At 34.4% G+C, this 19,003-nt stretch overlaps 1 protein-coding gene across 1 annotated transcript in view; it reads left to right on the top strand.

The window, feature by feature from the left end:
• ERC2 (ELKS/RAB6-interacting/CAST family member 2) overlaps positions 1-19,003 on the top strand; it is a 469,458-nt gene that overhangs the window by 410,532 nt on the left and 39,923 nt on the right. The window contains exon 17 of the mRNA XM_075052729.1: positions 1,167-1,232. Coding sequence (XP_074908830.1) covers positions 1,167-1,193 — 27 coding nt within the window. The 3' untranslated portion in view covers positions 1,194-1,232. The remainder of the gene's footprint in view (positions 1-1,166; positions 1,233-19,003) is intronic.

A 19,003-nucleotide genomic window follows, 5' to 3' on the forward strand; every position in this document is an offset into this window, starting at 1 on the left:
AGTGTATATTTTCAGGCTAAAATTCCTGTCCATTTCAATCATAATTAATTACCATTCATTTTATTTAGGTTTTAGATTTAATTAAGTGCCAGCAATATGTTACACCAGCTAACTTGCAAAGTTTTGAAACTATAGAAAGTAATTTTTTTATGTTTCTAAAATATTAATGGGTGAATTTTAAGGATATCTGAAATGATATTTTATTTGATTTTGAAATGCTCAGTTAAATGAAAAGCATTTTGTTGCACACCTCTAAGTTCTAGAAGCAGAGTATTGCACCAGAATTTGGCACAGTAGAACTATATATACATATGTGCATACACACCGTGTGTGCATAGATGAAGAATCATTATAAAAAAATGTTATCTTCAGTAAATGTATCCAGGGAAGAACATTTCACTTTGCTGGTTTAGTTCATGTTTTTTATTTTGTTCTTTTTAACTTCAAGTTTATAAAAAATGTAAAGAAAGACCTTCTGCTTTCAGCATATCTACAGTAAAAGAATCCCTTTTAAAAACAAATTCATGAAATTGTTATGATTTTTTATATTTACCATTAATGTTATCTATCATTAAAACTCTAAATAAATGAGTAATACTAATGGTTCAAAAATGGAAAAAAAGATAGAAACTGTCTAACAGTATTCAACAATTTGCAGGGTTTAAGGATTTCTTAAAAGATAGATTTAATTGATAGCATGTTAGAAAAATGTACTTCACTAATGATAGATTTTTTTGATTCTTCAGCAGTTTTTATCTTTTAACCTGACAGAATGTAAGACAATTTGATTACAGTAATTACTTTGCTTACTTTTAAGGTTTCATCTCTTTCTGCTGTCAATGTTGGTTTGAATTGTGTGCAATTAAAAAATAGATAATCTTTTAATATTTAATCTTATAATCTACTTCCTACACACTGTTTTAACTGGGTGGGAAAAATGTTTATGTCACTGTTGTTGGGTTTTTTTGTTGCTATAGATGCAGATTCTTGTATATGTAAGACAAACTTGTTCAGTTGTCTTCGCTGGCTTACATTTTAAAAAAAAAAAATCATGTTTTTAACAGCCAAGAAAATTGTATTTTATATGCACCAAAGTAACTAACCTTTTCTTCTTTCATTCCAATGCTAACATCTTCTCTGTGCATCTCCTAATGTCTGGCACACAGGATGACGAGGAGGGTATATGGGCGTAGCCGTTCCTATAAACCAAAGTTCCAGTTTTGTTTTGAGGGGTGAGAAACTCTCTTTTCTATCTCTCTCAAGTTGCAGTCTAATTTTTATTGTTTTATTTTAAACTGCATGGAGCTGTGTGTTTCTTGACAAGTGTGTTTGTGAACTCTGTAAAAAATGTTTTTACATGTGTAATGAACAATGAGAAACTATGTCTAATGGTTTAATGGTCTAATGGTTTAATTTATTTTATAGCCTATTATGGCTAAAGGTGTCGGTAGGTACAAAAATTTGAAAGGAGTGTGTTTCTATCTGTTTGCATCTCTCTAAACAATTTCCTTTTTTCAGTAGATAAGAATTTCTTTCAACTACTATTAATCTGCTATATCACCATGAAAATCCCTGTAAGAAAACTGTAGTATCTCTGCAGAATGAGTATGAAAGTTTGATATTTAACAAAGTTTGCTACAGATAAGCATACAATTTTACTGGAATAGCATTTATAATATGCATGGAAAAAATGAGACTACCTATTAAGCTAAAACGTTTTAGTGAAATTGTAAAATAAGTAGCAGATGCTTAATAAGGGAAGTATAATCTGTCTATGCAATACATGCTTTTTTCCTGAAATAATCTGATGGACTAACATCCATGCAGTGATTTGGTTGTGACATTTAAGAGTACAAAGTACAGCTTATTTTGTTTAAGACTTTTTCAATTATGAGTAAATATTATATTGTCACTGTATGTCAGTTATTGATCAATGCATATCCACTTTTTTGGTGCTTGCCTTTGAAGCTGTAGGTAATTTGTAGCTCATGATCACTGTGGTCTCAACGTTGCTAAGACCATCAGGCCTGGTGGTTTGCTTGTAGGAAATGTTGCTCATGTCACTACATCTTACTGGAACAATTCTATTTACTACAGTGGGACTGTTCAGAGAAGCAAAATCTACTCACATAAGTAAAGATGAATGTGTTATTAAAGCTGCCATACTTTACTCTATATTGCTTTGGCCCCTGTCACCCCAACTTGAAGACTATGATTTGTTTTGTTTCCAGTAGCGTTATAAGCCATGTTACAAGTCAGTTGTTCCATTTGACAGGAATGAAACCTCCAAAATAATTTTTGTTCTTATATACTTACTTTTTAGAATACCTGTGAGATCAATATTAGTGCTATCCATAATTAATAATTTGTATTTTGTTTTAAAAAAAAAATTAAACTGTTGAAGCTTTCTATCACAGAGAAGTTTAAGATTCAACACTTGTAAAATAAAAATGGGCACTGTGATACCATTAACATTTAAAAGAAAACAAACTTGGTTTATCAGAGTATAGCTATAAACCTTTTTGATTTTATGCTTTCTGTTTCAATTTTAAATGTCATGCTTGTATAGGTTATATGGGTAGATAACCTCTGTGTTTATGGACACACATGTTGCATGTGGTAACGGTAGGAAAGGATGTGACTCATATTCTAAATTTTTTTAGTTACACTTTCTTCTTTCCTGAAAATAAGCAGACTTAAAAAGAATCTGGAGTTGTTCTTTTTCACATAAAAATGTAAAAAAGGTTTATGGGTTCTCTTAGAGTTGTGTTTTAAGTAATTAGCATGTTCTGTTAACTGCAGCTGCATGATATTTTAATAGCAGTTTATGATGTTATTTAAAAGTAATGTAATTTTCAGCTGTTTGTCAGCATCATTCTTCTGGTTTGGGTGTGGAGAGCAGATCTTTGTTTATTTTCCAGGCTCATATATATTTCCAGTTTAAAAACAGACATTCCTCTCTGACTCTTTTGTTCAAATGCCAGCATAATTTATCTGGTATCATTATATACCAGACCCTTGACAAATTACTTGTTTGCTGTTTCTTTTCAAGTGGGGGAGAACTGCAAAGGTAGTATGACAAATAGCTGGTAGTAGGCATAGCCTGTCTTCCAGACTGAACTCATGAGTAGACCTGTCCTTGTAGGTAGAATAGCCATGGGTCTAGTGGAATGGCTATTGTAAAGTGAAAATTCATGTCATAGACCTCCTTCCCTAGAGGAAAAAAATAATTTAGGTCCCAGACCTATAAACCTTTCTCAAAATACATCTGGTAATACTAAATTTCCTCATAATCACTGTTAAGAGCTGTAAGCATATCTTGCAAAAGAGATGCTTACAATAGACATACTTAGAAAAAATAATGGATAAATTTTTCTAATGTGCACAGACTTGAGAGCTAACAGCTTGATTTGGCTGTGTGACCACAGGAGTTTGCAGTGTCCCCTCATCTAGCTCAGCAGTGGGGGTTGCTCAGGTAGAACTGAGCTATGTAGCTCTTGTATTAAACCAGAGGAAAACTGGATTTAGTTCTGAGAAATGTTCTTGAAGAGTAAAAGTTATGACATAAATTACTTTTGAGGTCTTTAATCCTCCTTTCTGATGTCTGAGCAGAGCAGTAGTTAAAAATTACTTGATTGTAAGATAACTCTATGGTACTTTCTGCCACATAGTCTAAAGCCCTGGATCTGTTAAGGAAATGAAAATTTTGGATAAATGGATTATTTCCGTTTTCTACTTACAATCAATACTAACAATCAAAAGGCTGATACGGTTAAATCTTGCAGACACCATCCTTGTAAAATACATGTTTTCCACATTTGTTTGCTTTGTAAAAAGTCTGGACATAATAATTAGTTCTGTTATTATAACTTGCTGTGTGATACTCCTTTTAGAATCCACTTTATGATGCTGTAGTTATGGATTGAAAGGAATAGTGCCTGCAATTTAGTTTTGGAACATTTTAATAATTTCTATTGCTATTTAAATAAGACACACAAGATTTGTCTTGGATGCATATGGCTGAAGGCTAAGTGAATTTAATAGCTCAAGTAGTTATTAACCAGGGTGAAATGAATTGTCTTGAATGTTGCATTACTATGGAAAAGTGGCATTGTTAACAAGAGTAGAGTATCCAAGTAAGTGATTACAATAAATCCATTTCTGTGCAGAGTTTTAAAGCTCTAGGCATAAACTCTTCACTTCAGAGCACTTTGTCCTGTGTTTTTGACAGTGCCTGAAAAAGGAGTCTGGATGCTCTTCTCACAAAGACAAGGTGATAAAACTCCCTGAACAATTGTTCACCACCAGGAATGATGGGTGCACGGTTCACTCCTGTTATCTTTGCACTGTGGCTGCAGGGTTAGGCAGGATGGCTCCACTCTTTCTGCATGATAGTAGTAGAGTGCATCACCACTCTGTCAAACTGGTGAACTTTAAGCAGCCTGTTGAAATAGATCTGGAGACTAGATAAATGGAATGGGAACTAGATGGAGATTTCATCTCCATGTAGGAAGGAGCTGATTTCACTTTTTAGAGTGTAAGGACTCTTAAAAGAGCCCTTAATTCATGGGATTAGACATGTTTTTACCATTTTTCCTCTCTCACTTTATCCTGATTTTCATAGCAAGTAGTATTGCTGAGGAAGATCAAATCTCTCAGTCAGCTGAATGTATATTAAAACACAGACTTAATACAGTTAAATTGGGTGTATATCTTCTTTAGAACAGCTTTTCTGTATTTGTTTTTTACTGCAGACTTCTTTCAAAAGCTAATTGTGAACTTGAGAAAGCCAAGAGACTGAAGGAGAATGAACATGAGGGATATATTTTATGTTGAAGAGGAAAACATAATTTTAGCAACAATTGAATTTTAAAAGTATTTGAACTGCAAGAATGTGGATTTCTAGAAATATAATCTTTCACCTTACTTTTTTATAGTTTGTTTATTTGCAATAATTTTTAGTTATACAGTTTAAATTATATGATCTATGGATGCAGCAATTCCATTGCAACACACTTTTGTTTATGAACCAAAGCATATTAATGTCCTTTTAGAGTCTCAAAGACAGATTTTTTTGGCTTTTAAAAAACTTGTATACAAAGTGTACAACAATTTTGAAAACTGACTATCAAGAGACTAAGGGAATCTTAATGTAATTTTTGTTACAGTAGTGTAAAACAAATGATATGCTTTTGAATTGGAGTTGATTTTTCTTTAAGAGGATTTTTTTTTTCCTACAAAACCAAAAGCCCCTGAGATATGAAAATGTTTGGCTTCTGAAATTGTTTTGTTTCAAGTCTAATTTTATCCTGATCATATAGTCTTACTAACATTTTTTTAGGAATAATGCAGATAGTCTCATGCAATCAAAAGTTTTCCTGAGGCCATGAGGTAGTACTCTGCCTAAGTAAGGACAGCGCAGGCTGGGCCTCTAATTATGTTTAAAAAGTAAGTTAAAAATCAGTGAAGTCCTTTTAAACTTTACCACCTCAGTGCTCACCTAGTACACAAGAGTGACATGAAATGATGGTGGAAATGTAGAGTGGCAGGATGAGAATGTGTTGTAAGTTTATAGAGAGCTAGTTACTCATTAAGGAACTTCAGGCGAGGTGTTCAGGGAAATCTCACTGGCCAGCAAATTTGGTAGCACATGTAGCTGCACTGGTTGGGGCTTGTTAGAAACAAGATCTCTTCCCCTCTCCTCACCCATACAAAGGAAAAAGAAAGAAAATCGGGAGGTGATGATAAGTTTTAAGAGTTAAGCCTATATAGCAGTCTGTCATGGGTAACTGGAGCCATGTGATTCTCAGAAAATGTGACTCGTGGCACAGCTGAGGTGTGCAGGTAGAACACAAGTGCTTGTTTCTTCCTTTCCAGTTCCTACCACTGAAGTGCAGCAGACACTGGAAAAACAGTTAGGACTTTGCCACAAGTTGTCCATGTGTGTCTGTAATAGAAATCAACACAAAACCTGTTTGTACAGAATTTTGTTTGTACAGTACTGTAGACTTTATTCTTTGTCAGACATGAAGTAAATCAGATGTTTTAAAAGATGTTTAGGAGTGTTTGGACAAGTTTATTGTCTGTTATATCCTTAGAACAGGGTTACCTTCACACCTGAAACAAAGAGGGACAGAAGCTTGTGCCTGGCAGCAAACAGTGTCTAGTGTTGTTGCAACTAGAATCATAAAGCTAGTCAGCTAAATTTGGATTTAGGAGCAGAAGTCTGTAATTTTAAAATTTTGCCTTAGTAGACACTGCGGAGGCATTCTTCAGGGGGCATCAGTGTCATTCAGTAAAAAAACCTTCAAAGCAGAAATTGTCTACAGAGTGGGTGAAAGAAGAAAGCTTCTTAATTATTGCTCAGGCAAATATTCACTGTTCACTTCTAACTATCGGATGTGTTTTGTATGTTTTCAGGAAGGAGGAGAAGGCTGTTTTAAAACAAATGTGGTGCCTAGCTTTGTCTTTGTTGAGATGTGGTGAACAGTTCTCTTTCAAGATGTCCTTACTAATAGCAGTATAAAGCATAACGAAATTTGGTCGTGTTACTATATAAGGAAATGTTTAAAGACATTAACTATTAGCTATTGTTCTGCTTTTTGTTTTCATAATTTCAAGTCAAGATTTTTGTAAATAATTTATTTTTCTTTATGTTTGGATATTCTGTTTAGCCTGTTTTGGAAAAAACATGTTAATTTTGAAATGAGTCTCAGCAGCATGCAAAGCAATGGAAAAATAAGGAGCATGACTGTATGCAGTGTTCATTTTAATTTTCTCATAGACTGTATGAATACTAGCTCTATGCTTAATTAGCTAAATGGGTGTTGCTACATTGACTGGAGCCCAAGGGCATTTTAGATTTGTGAATTTTTAGACATGATTGTTGTTTTACTGCAGCTTGGTTTTTACTAAACAAAAGGAGGAACCTCCCTAGGAATGTTTGGTTTGCAAAGTATGGACAGATTTGTGACTAGTCTTCATTCCTGTTAAAATATTTTTATTCATAATGGATGATGGTTATAGTTCTTATTTTAATTGGGAAATAATATATTAGTTAAAAAGTTATCTTTCTTTTTTTCTTAAAGATGTCATTACTACTGCTACTATTTTGGGGTATTAGTTGTCTACCACTGAGACAGAGGGTTTTCATTAAAAGAACATAGGAATTTATTTAGCTGTATGTATTTGGCTATTTTTTATTGATTATACACTAGAAATACATGAATCGCTTGACAAATGCAAAACTTTTTTTATGTTTCCTATGGAATGGAAGATGAGTAAAGAAGATCAGCATTGTTCTGTTGAAAAAAAAAAAAAAGAAAAAATTCTTAACTTTCTGTTACAATACTGCAACAGCCAAATACATTAGAGTTAAGGTCAGAAGTTGAAACCCTGGGCCCACTGAAGTCAATGAGTGTCTTATTATTTATTTCAGTACTGTTGAGTTTTCACTCAGAGCAGTTTCTGTCTTTTGATTTGTTCATAGTCTTAGTAGAAAAACATCTGTGCATATACATATATGTATTCTCAAAAAGATTTGTACAAACTAGATGTCTTTTACTTTACTCCAACAGGCATTTATCTTATCTTATCCTTGGTATTTATGAGACACCAAATCACCCTCATGTCTAGCTGTAGAACTTTATTATATAAATTGAATAGTTTTTTGTCTGTCACTTGTATTTTAGGTGGGTGAGTCAGGCCATTCTGCCTGAACTTTGGCCTCAGCTTCTTCACTGCAGGTGCAGGAGGTGTGCAAACAATCAGAAAATGTAGCTGATGAACTGAACTTCAAAGCTTTTGATGTAGTCAGCCTAAAGACAACAATCACAGGGCCTACAATCATCAGTCGTGCTCTTTTATAATCTTCCATAGTAAAAATAAATAACATACTAGAGCAATTTTTAACACTGTAGAAAGTGAGAAAAGGCAGTATATATTTTCACGGCTAAGCTTTGTTTCAAAACGTGATGGTTGCTGTAAACAGGAGTTAGATAATCACTGACTTCACACTAAAAGAAGTAATCAAATAATCTAGATACAGCTTAATATCTGAAGCTAAGCTGACATTTTGAAAAAAGTAGAAAAATGTGCTTTAAAGAGATGAATTCAATGATGAATTGCATTTTGTTGGATTGCACTTCTACAAATATTCATGTGAACATGTGAAATGACTATTATTTGTCTTCAAAATAGTTTCAAGCAGTTGTTTGTGAATATTAGAGTATATGAATATGGGACTGGCAGCACAGCATTCCTCTTGGAAGGTCTTGGTTTCGTTGGAAGCAGGAGTACCACCTGACTTAAACACCTAATCAAAGGTCATATGACCTAAACTTTTGAATGTCAGATTTTACAATTGAATACTAAAATATGAAAAAAACTAGCCAATTTTGAATAAACATGAGATTTATATAAATTGCTCTGGGAAGTTTATGAAAAATACAAGAGAAAATGTTCAGTAGAGTACAGAAAAGAATACCTAATAAAAGTTATCTAGTATCTATTTTTAATATAAATAAGCATACTTATTCTGTTAGTTATACTGCTATAATGATGGGGTTGGGTTTTTTTAAAAAAAAAAAGAAAGAAAACCTCCCTGTGCTGACCTACTTAACATCACTGAAATGCCAGTTGTCATTGCATATGTCTCTTGATTTCCTCAAGGAAAAGCTTTGATAGGTGATGACTGCTATCATAGATATCCAGTCCTACCAGCCACAAGGCCTGGAGCCAGTTTTGAGGCACATCCCTGTCTCTTACGCTTCATGTTATTCTGGCAGTGGTTTCTAATGCAGATTTTCAGATCACACACGTGCAATTTTTGAAGCGCTTCATCTGGGTGTGGTGGCTAGAGCTCCCTCAGAAGGGAGTGAGGTGTACATATGAAGAAACAAATAAAAAAAAGGGCATTTGGCTGTTTCAGCAGATGTATATTGCTTGCATAGCCATTCCCTTTTTCTGCCACAGAAAAGGAGTTTGGCAGGATGGGATTGTCTTGAGTTTGAGCCTTGAATCAGTGGCTGAAATGTGGTAATTTACAAATAATTCTACAACAAAGAGTACAATACAGAAATCTAGGAAAAATATTTATTCATGTGATTTAATTAAGTTCAGTATCAAACATCTTGGGAATGTTGCTTTGACAACATTAAGCTATTTGTATACTTGTGCTCTAGTAGCAAATATTAATGTAACGGATTAGAAATAGTTAAGAATGCCTGTTAATATTCATCATTTTGCTATACTGTCCCACTTTAATTAGGCATCCATTTTGGCATCAATATTCTCATTTGTTCAAAAAAACCTATTGTGCTAATTGCCCATTTCAAGAGATCACTAGGCAAAGAGCAACTTTAGTTGTTGTGATGGAATATCGCTGCTTATCACAAATGGCAGAGCCTTGCTGCTTCATTTTGCTTCAGTGTTGATCTTTGCTTTCTGGACAGTTCACCAGTGAAGATGTTTACGGGTCTGTTTTCCAGAAAAGCAGTGATGATTTCACTGGTTCCCTCCTGGAGCCTTTCAGATCATCTGGCTGGCCAGAACATGAGCTCTTCTTCAGCCTGGCTCTGACTTCTACCAAAGTGAGCCAAGCTAGCTAAACAGTTCATGTACTAGTTTTATTTTGAACCAGATCTTTTTGACTAAAATGAGCAAGCTGCTCACTTGAACAGTGTTACTGGAAGATTTGAAGAAGTAATAGTCTTAGAAGAGAGGGGGACAAGTAGCTAGAATCTCTTTCAAGAGCATATCTGGATGTGGATGAGGATTTCTGTCCACAGCCTTAGGCCATGGGCAGAGCACTCTACAAACAGCTGTGCCAGTTGATGATGTTATTACCACCCACCCTTATGTGCTTATTATTATTTTTCTGCTAGAGGTTGCTACCCTCCCAGATCTATCAACAGAAGAAATCAATCCCATATCAACTTCAAGCAAACTGAGTCGGGTTAGCTTAAATAGTGATGAGTACCCATTCATCAGTCAAGCCTGTTTATCGTTCCCTACTGTGGATTAAAGAGCACTCTGACATTTCTGACTTTCTGTTGGAAACTGTGTGGTAACATCTAGCTGATGGTTAGTGAAGAGCAGCTAGTGGCAGTAACATCTTCAAGTGGAAAAGCTCGGTCTGGAAGAGAATTATGGCTGTAAGTTAAAAACAAAAGGACCCTTACTGAAATCACTTTATCTTCAAAGGCTCTTGCACCAATTAGGTAATCAGGTTATTAAAATAATTTAAATTAAACCAGTGCAGTTTTCTCGTTTAACTAATCAGAATCAGAACCTCTTTGTTCATTCTGCAGATAGACATATTTTTACCAGATGCAAGCATGGAGATGAGTAATAAATGATATTTTCCATTTTATATAGGAGCTATAATTTTAGATAGTAAATCTGTGTTAAATTCTAGGAAAACTAGTTCTTCAAACTGTTTTTTGGTTAGGTTTTTTTTGATAGCTCTTGCAATTAGTCTTTGCTGGGCCAATTATATCAATAATATGATTAATTTTGTCGCACATGGCTCTAGGACCTTGAAATGCATTAGGTGATAAATCTCAAATAAAGCTGAGAGCTTTGCTCTTTGTAGCAGATCTTAAAGTCTGTCTACGAGCATTTACGAATGACTACTGTTCCCTAATGTGGCTGAGGCCTAAATCTTTATTTGTTGGAGCCATCAAAGCAGCACAGTACAGTCACATTCTTTGTGTAGTGTTTTACATCTGTTGACCTGGCTCCTGCATGTAAGCTTTTCATGAGGATTCATTTTAGTTCTAAGAATATGGATAGGGTCAAATGTAAACGCTGAGGTAAGATTTAATGATTTAGGAATTCTGTTAGCTAGGATGATTTTGATTATGGCAGTTAGAGGCTTTAGGTCTGATTTACATGGGTTCTATACCCCTATAGGAATTTATACCTGTGTAAGTAATAACAGATCCTAACATTTTGATTGAATTAAGTTGTGTTCAAGCCTTCTGGGTAGAAAGTGCTCTGAGATTGCCTTTACATTTTTTAATGTAATTGAGTATTATATACTACCTGCATTAATTGTGGAGGGAAAAAAAAGGATAAAGGTGAGATGCTTTACTCGTTTGCAAAATGTTTTTATAATAGTTCCTGATCCAATGTTGGACTTGCCTTCAATTTCATGCTACTGAAAGAATTTTTTAGCAAGTATCTAAATTTTCTTCCCTGCCTTACTCTATGCTGTAGTTATGATTTAAATCTGTGGCTAGATTTAATGAAAACTCCTTATCCACCCTATTTAACTTATCCTCACTTATACTCTGTCTGAGGCTGACAAAATGGTTGAGAAATTTTACATAGATCCTGCAGCACTCATTTGTAAAATATTTTTGAATTGTAGGTCATCCTTTTAAAAACTTATAAAACTTCTTGAAATCTGTTTGCTGGTTGTCTTCCAGATTTCTTTACCAAACCAGATACAGCTTTTATTCCATCTTTTACACAACTGTGGTCATTCATCTTCTAGGAGATTTTTTTCTTCATTTGTAAATTTGCTTAATTTCTAAAGTCAGCAGCAGAAATTTTAATAAGAAACTGTCTTATTGTTAACTGGTTTATAATTGAAATGAACTATTTTACAATTGCAGTGTTGCAAATCAATCTACATTGAGGCTTGTAATGTATTTCTAGTGTGTAACTAATAGATGGAAAAATATTTAGAATTTGAATTGCCATTCATTTTAGGAAAAATGATAAATACTCAAAAAATACATGCTAGTAGTAGTAGCTTTAGGATTGAATCTGTCAACCAAAAAAAGCTTGCAAGAGAGAGATGGGCTTATTCTCAGAGAGATAATGCTTTTTTTACTTGTTTAATAAATTCTCTAATTTTTAATTAGAATAAATGAAGACTACTTGTTTAAATATTGCAGTGCCTTAGAGTACCTTGTCTTTTGGTTTTCTAGGAAAGACAGGTCTTACTATTAAAACTACTAAAGTTGTATGGGAATCCTCCACAGATACAGTCTCATTGCTTGAAGAAAGTTTGGGAAAGTTTTATCTGGAAATGGTCCTTCAGTGTAAGAATTGGAAGAAAAATACCCTTTCTCTCCCTCTTGAGAGCAGTGTAGCTTCTAAGAATGTATTTTAAGACAAGCTGAGTGAGAGCCCTGCCTTAGTTACAGAAAAAAGATACTCTACAGAGAAAAAAAGTGAGCTCTCTAGCTATATTTAACTGCCGTTAGCACCCGGACAAAATGAATACTGTCAACTGTACTTTTACCAATGTACTCTGTTTTTCCTTGAGGATTGATAGGTTTAAATGTACTGATCGTCTCCTTGACTCTGTCTGTCAAACTTTGATCTGATGTTGAAGTGTTCAAAAGCTGCATGTGTTGCAGTATTTCAGCAAACTTGATCTTACAGGTTTAACTTCAATATTGTTTCCATTTTGAAGTCTGTCATATGGGTGTACCACAAAGACTGTTTGGTTTTAGCCCTGATGTCTTGGGTGGTGGTATGCAGCAAGTAACAGAATACTTGGAATAAAGAAAAATCCTGAAATGAATCCCTCCAGCTATGGGCCAGTTGAGAGCTAGAGAGACAGGATGTAAAGTAAAACCAGTATGTCTCCCTTTGATCAAAGGATAGATTCCGCACCACCACCCAGCAGGTGATTAACACCTAAGTACGTTCTCCCCTAAATGGGCTGATTGGACAAAGCTAAGTAGTTGCTCAGCACCCATAAAGCAAACTTCAGTTAATAAACTGATGTTAGAAATATTTCAAATGTTGTCTTTGTGCATTCAGATCCACAGTGTTACATGATATGATGTGTGTAAGTTGCTACTAAATTGTCTTAGAATATGAAATTCTCTAAAGGAAGAATTACTAAGTACCTTCTGAAACTGCATTTTTATTTTCAGAAAACAAGCTCTTTCCACCAGTAAATTGATACATATTTTCCAGTTGTGTATGCTTTCTGTATTTGGAGAAATTCATTAATAGACAACTGCACTGTAAATTTTAAGTAGGGTGAAACGATAGTGTAGGGTGTGGTGGTGCATGGTTTTATACATAGAAGCCATTCAGGAGCACACTTCACCAGCTGGAAGATCTGTAGGCCAGAGACTGGTTTTACTTCAAAAATAATGATAGTGGGCATTTCACTTTGCTTCTAGAAGTATAATACTGGGTTTAGAAATCTTTATTTTCTCATGGTTTATTCTAATTTTATTTATTACATGCCAAATACGTGTGTGTTGAAGAGGAAGGATGTAGCACATGAAGCCAAGCCACCACTGTCCTGAAGAATTTACAGTGAAGTAACACACTAATGTCAGTAAACTCTGTTGTTGTCCCATTGACTTCTTTGAGGACAAAATTTCACACCAGGACTTTTAAAATGGAGAGTGTGTCAGCTATGCTGTTCTCATTTTCATGATTATGAATTGCTTTCCAGTACAAATCAGAATATAATGACCATAGTCTAAATATAAAAGACCTCTGCTGTATTTCACTACTAGTATGATAGAAAAATCTCATCAGTGAGTGCCTTTTTAATAAGTAGCCTCACTTGGGATGTCTGATAGAACATAATCTTAAAAAAAATTTTATTCAAAATTCATTGTAGCACAAATATTTTTATATGAAAGATAATCAAGCCATCTCTCTCACCAAGCAGAATCTGCCACATATCATTGTACAGGACGATGTATTTCAGAAAATGGAAAGCAGTAAGCTAATTACTAAGCAAACTATTTTTTTCATCATTTTCTTATGCGAGATCACATGTAGGTACACATATGACACATACAGGTTTTGCTAGGATCCTGCTAACAATAATTAACTAAAGTATTTATCCTGTTACCCAAGAACTCTACGTTCTTCTTAAGATCATGATTGAATTTTTGAAACAGACAAAGATGCGTTGCCAGATTCTAAGAGAACATGAAATAGATAAATCCTAACCAAAAGAGATGCAAACATTCCAGAAATAAAGTGTGGATGTGGTGTTCTAGAAAATAAAGCCCCCAAATCTATAAAAGCTGTACTGGATATTGTCTTTGTTATAAGACTGCACAGTGGTTGCTACAAATTGTGTGCTTTGGTATTGATATTGTAATGCAATTTTAGCAAGCTTCTGTGTAAGAAAAATATTGTTTATCAACCAGTCACTTTTCCTTAGATCAAAAAGCAGTAGTTGGAATATAAAACCCCCAAATCTGCAGGAGAGGTGTTTGACAAATTAATGTAATATAATAAGATGGAATAACACTGTTTTAAAATCTTATTTACTTATTGTTTTTCTATATTATTCCCACAAATGGTGGGTAGAGTGTGCAGAGTTTGCAAGAACCTAATATTCTCTTGGCAAATGTTTCAAAGATTAATGATCAGATAGTTCCAACACTGGTGTTTTTAAATGATGACAGATGAATAAAGGCTTTGTAGCAAGGAGAAAACGGGTGCTGAGATGCGGAACAATTTATTCTGTGTATTTTGAGGCTTTTTTAATAATAGAAAAGCTGCTTCCTTCTTCAGTGACGAGTTCTGTGTTTTATGTTTTTAGCTAAAGACACTGTCTTTTGTGACATACTTCTCAAAGCCCTGTCATGATATAGCTTAACAAAGCATCACCAAGTATCCTGATGTGCAATCCTGACTGCCAATCACTTGGTACCTAAGCAGATAGGCACTATCCCGAATGTCCTCGGGGTGAATTCTTGTTTGCATTTCCTTTACAAAAAGCCTGTGGTTGTTATTACACCTGCTGGTGTTCAGTGTCACTGACCTCTCACCTAATGTACAATCAGGTGCTCTTTTTTAACAGGCAATCTGGCATTCAGCCCACTTAAATTAGGTTCATTTGTCATGTACTGCTATCTGCCAGCAAGCAAACTGGGGAAAAAGAGGTCAAAGTAGGGATTTTTCAAATGTAAATGTTTCCTGGAAACTGCTGTTGAAACTTAGACATGTCATTCAAAATGCATGTTACTGCCTGCCTTCTTTCTTAGAAAACTAATTGTCTTTTACAAGTACTTGCTTTTCCGAAAGTCTTTGCAACAGTTTTGCATGAAGTTGTTGCATGCATATTTTTATTGCCAAATATTGTTGCAAGACATAAATAAATCACTGGGCTATATTAAAAGCGTATTTTGCCCAGATGCTGCTTGAAATACTGGATTAAAATGGAAAAAATTAGTTTTAAACCACTTACAGGAAGTGGGATCATGCAAAAGGCTGGTTTCATTTCCAGTATCTTGTTGCAATCAGTGATTTTGTATATGGGATGTGTACAAATTTATATTACAATATGATATTAAGTCTACATTTTAAAATTATTTCATTTTGTTCCCCTTTATGTTTTTGGGGTTTTTTTTTGGCTAATTTGATCACAAGGGCCAATGTAGGAGTAATATGGTCAGATGTAGATTCTGGTAGTAGATGATGTTACTTCTTTTAAAACTTAGTGGTAATTAACTTCCTGAAGAATTTTGTGGATTCTGTCAAATTACTAAATATTTCAATACCTGTGACAACACTACAATTTGTATAAGGCAGTGATCCTTGAATGAAGATTATCACAGCAGATACAGCTATCCCCAGTAACACAGATGGAGCGTGATGAGGTGGCAGGAAATACGCTTTCTTCCTTGTAGAATAATAATTTATTTTTAGTTTTGCCATTCTTATAAAGGAACTGAAACTTCATCAAATAACTATACAATTGTGCTTGGATCAAAAGTTAACAATATTGGCTAAATAATGTGTTGTCTTTTGCTTCTGCTTTTTCTTTTCCACTCTCAGTAATGAGGAGGGAAGGTGGTTTCAGGTTGGTGATATGTCAGTGAGAAGGAAGGGATTGGTTATGAAGTTGGGAGTTGGCTTTCTGAGACTGCAGATTGACAAAAAGAGATTTCTTCAAACCTGTGATTGTTGTATGTGATTGAGAGACAGCCAGACTTGCTGGCCAGTATGAATATTTTCCGGCAGGTGGAAGGAGGAAGGAGCTGAAGAACTTGGCTAGTTTTAGCACCAGGATGGGGTGTAGTTTGTTTTGGTAAAATTGAACATCTGAGATGATGGAGTGAAAAGGTGAATGACCAAACAGGTTATTTGGGTTATGTCCAATAAAAGTGGTAGGTAAATTGTATGCTGAGTTAGCTTTAGGGATAGAAGTAGGATATGGGGAAAACTACAAAGGACCGAGAGATATAAAAATAGTCATTATTTCTTTACTCTCGTCAAGTTATTCTTTGATAGATCTTCACCACTTTTTTTGAGGTTCCTTTTGTTTCCATTTTCTCTTGTTTCCCTTTTCTTATGTCTCTACACCTTAATCTTTGGATAACCTCACCTGCAAACACAATTTATTTACTACGTCTTTGCTGATAGTTCATTATCTGCATTCCTACCCCAGCTCCAACTAATTTTCTTCAAATTAAAATCATGGCTATTGCAACCCTCAGGTATCTAGTTATTAGTTTGAGGAAATACATCTAAAATAGATAATCTGCTTTTGCTTCTGTTTACTTGCTTTCATGATCATTATATCATAATCTGACTTTTCCAATATTATTTATTAATTGATTTGTTTAGATTTCCCAAATAGCCAAACTACCATGATCTGTAGTTTACTTCTGCAGGCACATCAAATGAGCAGCACACAGCTGAAACCTCAAAGCAGGAATGTGGAGAGAGGTGAGGTCTAGAACACAAATGAAGACTAGGTTTTTTTTTTACTTTTGTTGTGCCTGTGATGTGCCAGAGCAGCTTCTGTTTTGATGACGTTTACTTTAGGCTATGAATATGAAAGGCCCTTTAGGAAATTGGCTTCCAGAATAGAACACAATTGTTTTATTCATTGCTAAAGGTAATAACTAACACATGTAAACTGCCTGCTACTCTAGATGAGTCACTACACGATAGTTTTAATACAAAATAAACTGGCTGGGATTTAGTATGAGTGGAGATGTAGTATACGCATCATCTTGCCAGCCCACAGAAGAATCTTCTGATGGCGTCTTTCCAGTGAGTTAGACAATGTATATTAGTTATGTTACTATAACAAAACATAACCAAAACTATTTCAGTAGAAAGAAATAGTCATAACTGGCACAGTAAGTTAAATTATCTTCAATCATCTACAGACCAGAGTATGGAAAAACAGAATGGTGTAGGTATAGCAGATGTCAAGTGGATAGATGAAAGAAATCCCACTCCTAGTGTAACAGGGATCTTACCTAGGTATTCAAAAGATTAATTCAACAGTCAAAGTCTTTAAACACCATCTTTCAAGACTTAAAATTCTTCTCCTACAATGGATTTACGTCTCTGCTGGGTGAATTTATTAAGGAAGACATAATTCATGTCCTCAGTAGCTGAAGAACAGGTCAAATTTTAAGGAAAAAAACCCCAACAAACTATTAAACCAATCATATCATAAGTGCTAGTATTTGTTTCAGATGCTTTTATTTGCTTTTGTGAGCTAGCAACTGTGTATGAGCCCTGAGAAAACTTTTCTTCTTTCTTCATGTCTTTTTGTCAGTTCTTGAAAAAGCCCTACTCCCTCAGAAAAGTCTAAAACATTGTTCTTTTGTTCTCCAAAGCTAATGGAAACTACACTGGAAGAGATATTTTATCTGATTTTTCTTCTTGTCAGATATCTAGATTAAACAAGGCAGATAAGCAGGCCACATTTAGGTCTTCAATGTTTTGGGTTTTTTTAATTATCCATTAGTGGATGGAGAATTCTGACTTATAAAATGAATTAGAAATATGTACATACAATGCAGTTAGATATAGGATATAAAATATAATAAAATATATAATGAGGTTAAAGATTCCTTAGAAACTGCTGTTCTGAGATGGTGAACGAGTAATGACTTCATATTACATATCGTATTAAATATTAAATCATATATATCATATTACATTTCAATTTTGAATTGGGGAAAGCACTTTTTTTTTTTTTCCTACAGTTCTTAGTCTTTTCCAAATCTCTCTGATTAAGAAGACAATCAAAATAATTAAAACAGAAAATTATGCATGGTCAGTCACTTTTAAGGAAGTTTTCACTTTTATTACTTAATAAATTGTTAGATTAAAAAAAATAAGTTTTCAAGGTTATTAATACCATGTCTTCTGTTTTCCAGTTGGTGAAATGTAGAACAGAGTCTTAAAGAATTGGAAAAGTCTTCCCAGAATTTCACAAATTCTAAAGTTTTCAGGAGCTGAGGAGGAATCAGGAAATGTGTAGAAAGTTGTATGGAAGGTAAAGTTAGTTACTGTTTCCCTTAGTATGGATGGATCATCATCAATGTTATGTTTTTGATTTAAAAGATCCAGGGGCTTGTCTGTCAGTCGTCATCTTTGCTGGTCTATCCGGTCTACAAAGACAATTAAAGGCTGGTAATTGGCAGAATCTTAAGTCCACTCCGAATACAGCTTATTCATAGGAATTCATCTTACTGTTCTCCCTCCAAACAAACAGATGCCTCATAATTTCTGTTTGTCTACTTTGCTGTAAAATACGAAGAAGAGATTTTAAAAAGAATCTGTTAATAAAGAGTGCACAGTATAAATTTACTCCTATGAAAATCAGGAATGACTCAAGACTTTGGGTGTGTGGCTGAGTAAGAATTCTAGGTCCTTATTGCCAATTTCCAAGGCAACTGCTGAAGTCAATCTTAAACACTTGTTCTCACTTTAGCAATTTCTGGCAGAGACAATGTTGTATTGTATAGGACAGCTTGTATGAAATCCAAAACAGGACAAAAATTTGGAAACAATGGGAGAATTTGGCATTTATTAATCTGTAGGGTGTGCACATAGTTTAAATAACTTTACAATGTGACATTTATGTGTGTTAGAGTCAATAATCAAAAGCTTTGCAGATTTAGGAGAAAGAATTCCATTTTAAACCAAAATTAACATGTCATAAAAAAATCTTAACATAAAACTGGAATGCAGTATGATATAGCACACCAAGGCTTACATTTCCAAATCCTTTTATGTACCCTTTTCT

This window comes from Buteo buteo, chromosome 21 (genome assembly GCF_964188355.1).
Source record: "Buteo buteo chromosome 21, bButBut1.hap1.1, whole genome shotgun sequence".
Classification (NCBI taxonomy): Eukaryota; Metazoa; Chordata; class Aves; order Accipitriformes; family Accipitridae; genus Buteo; species Buteo buteo.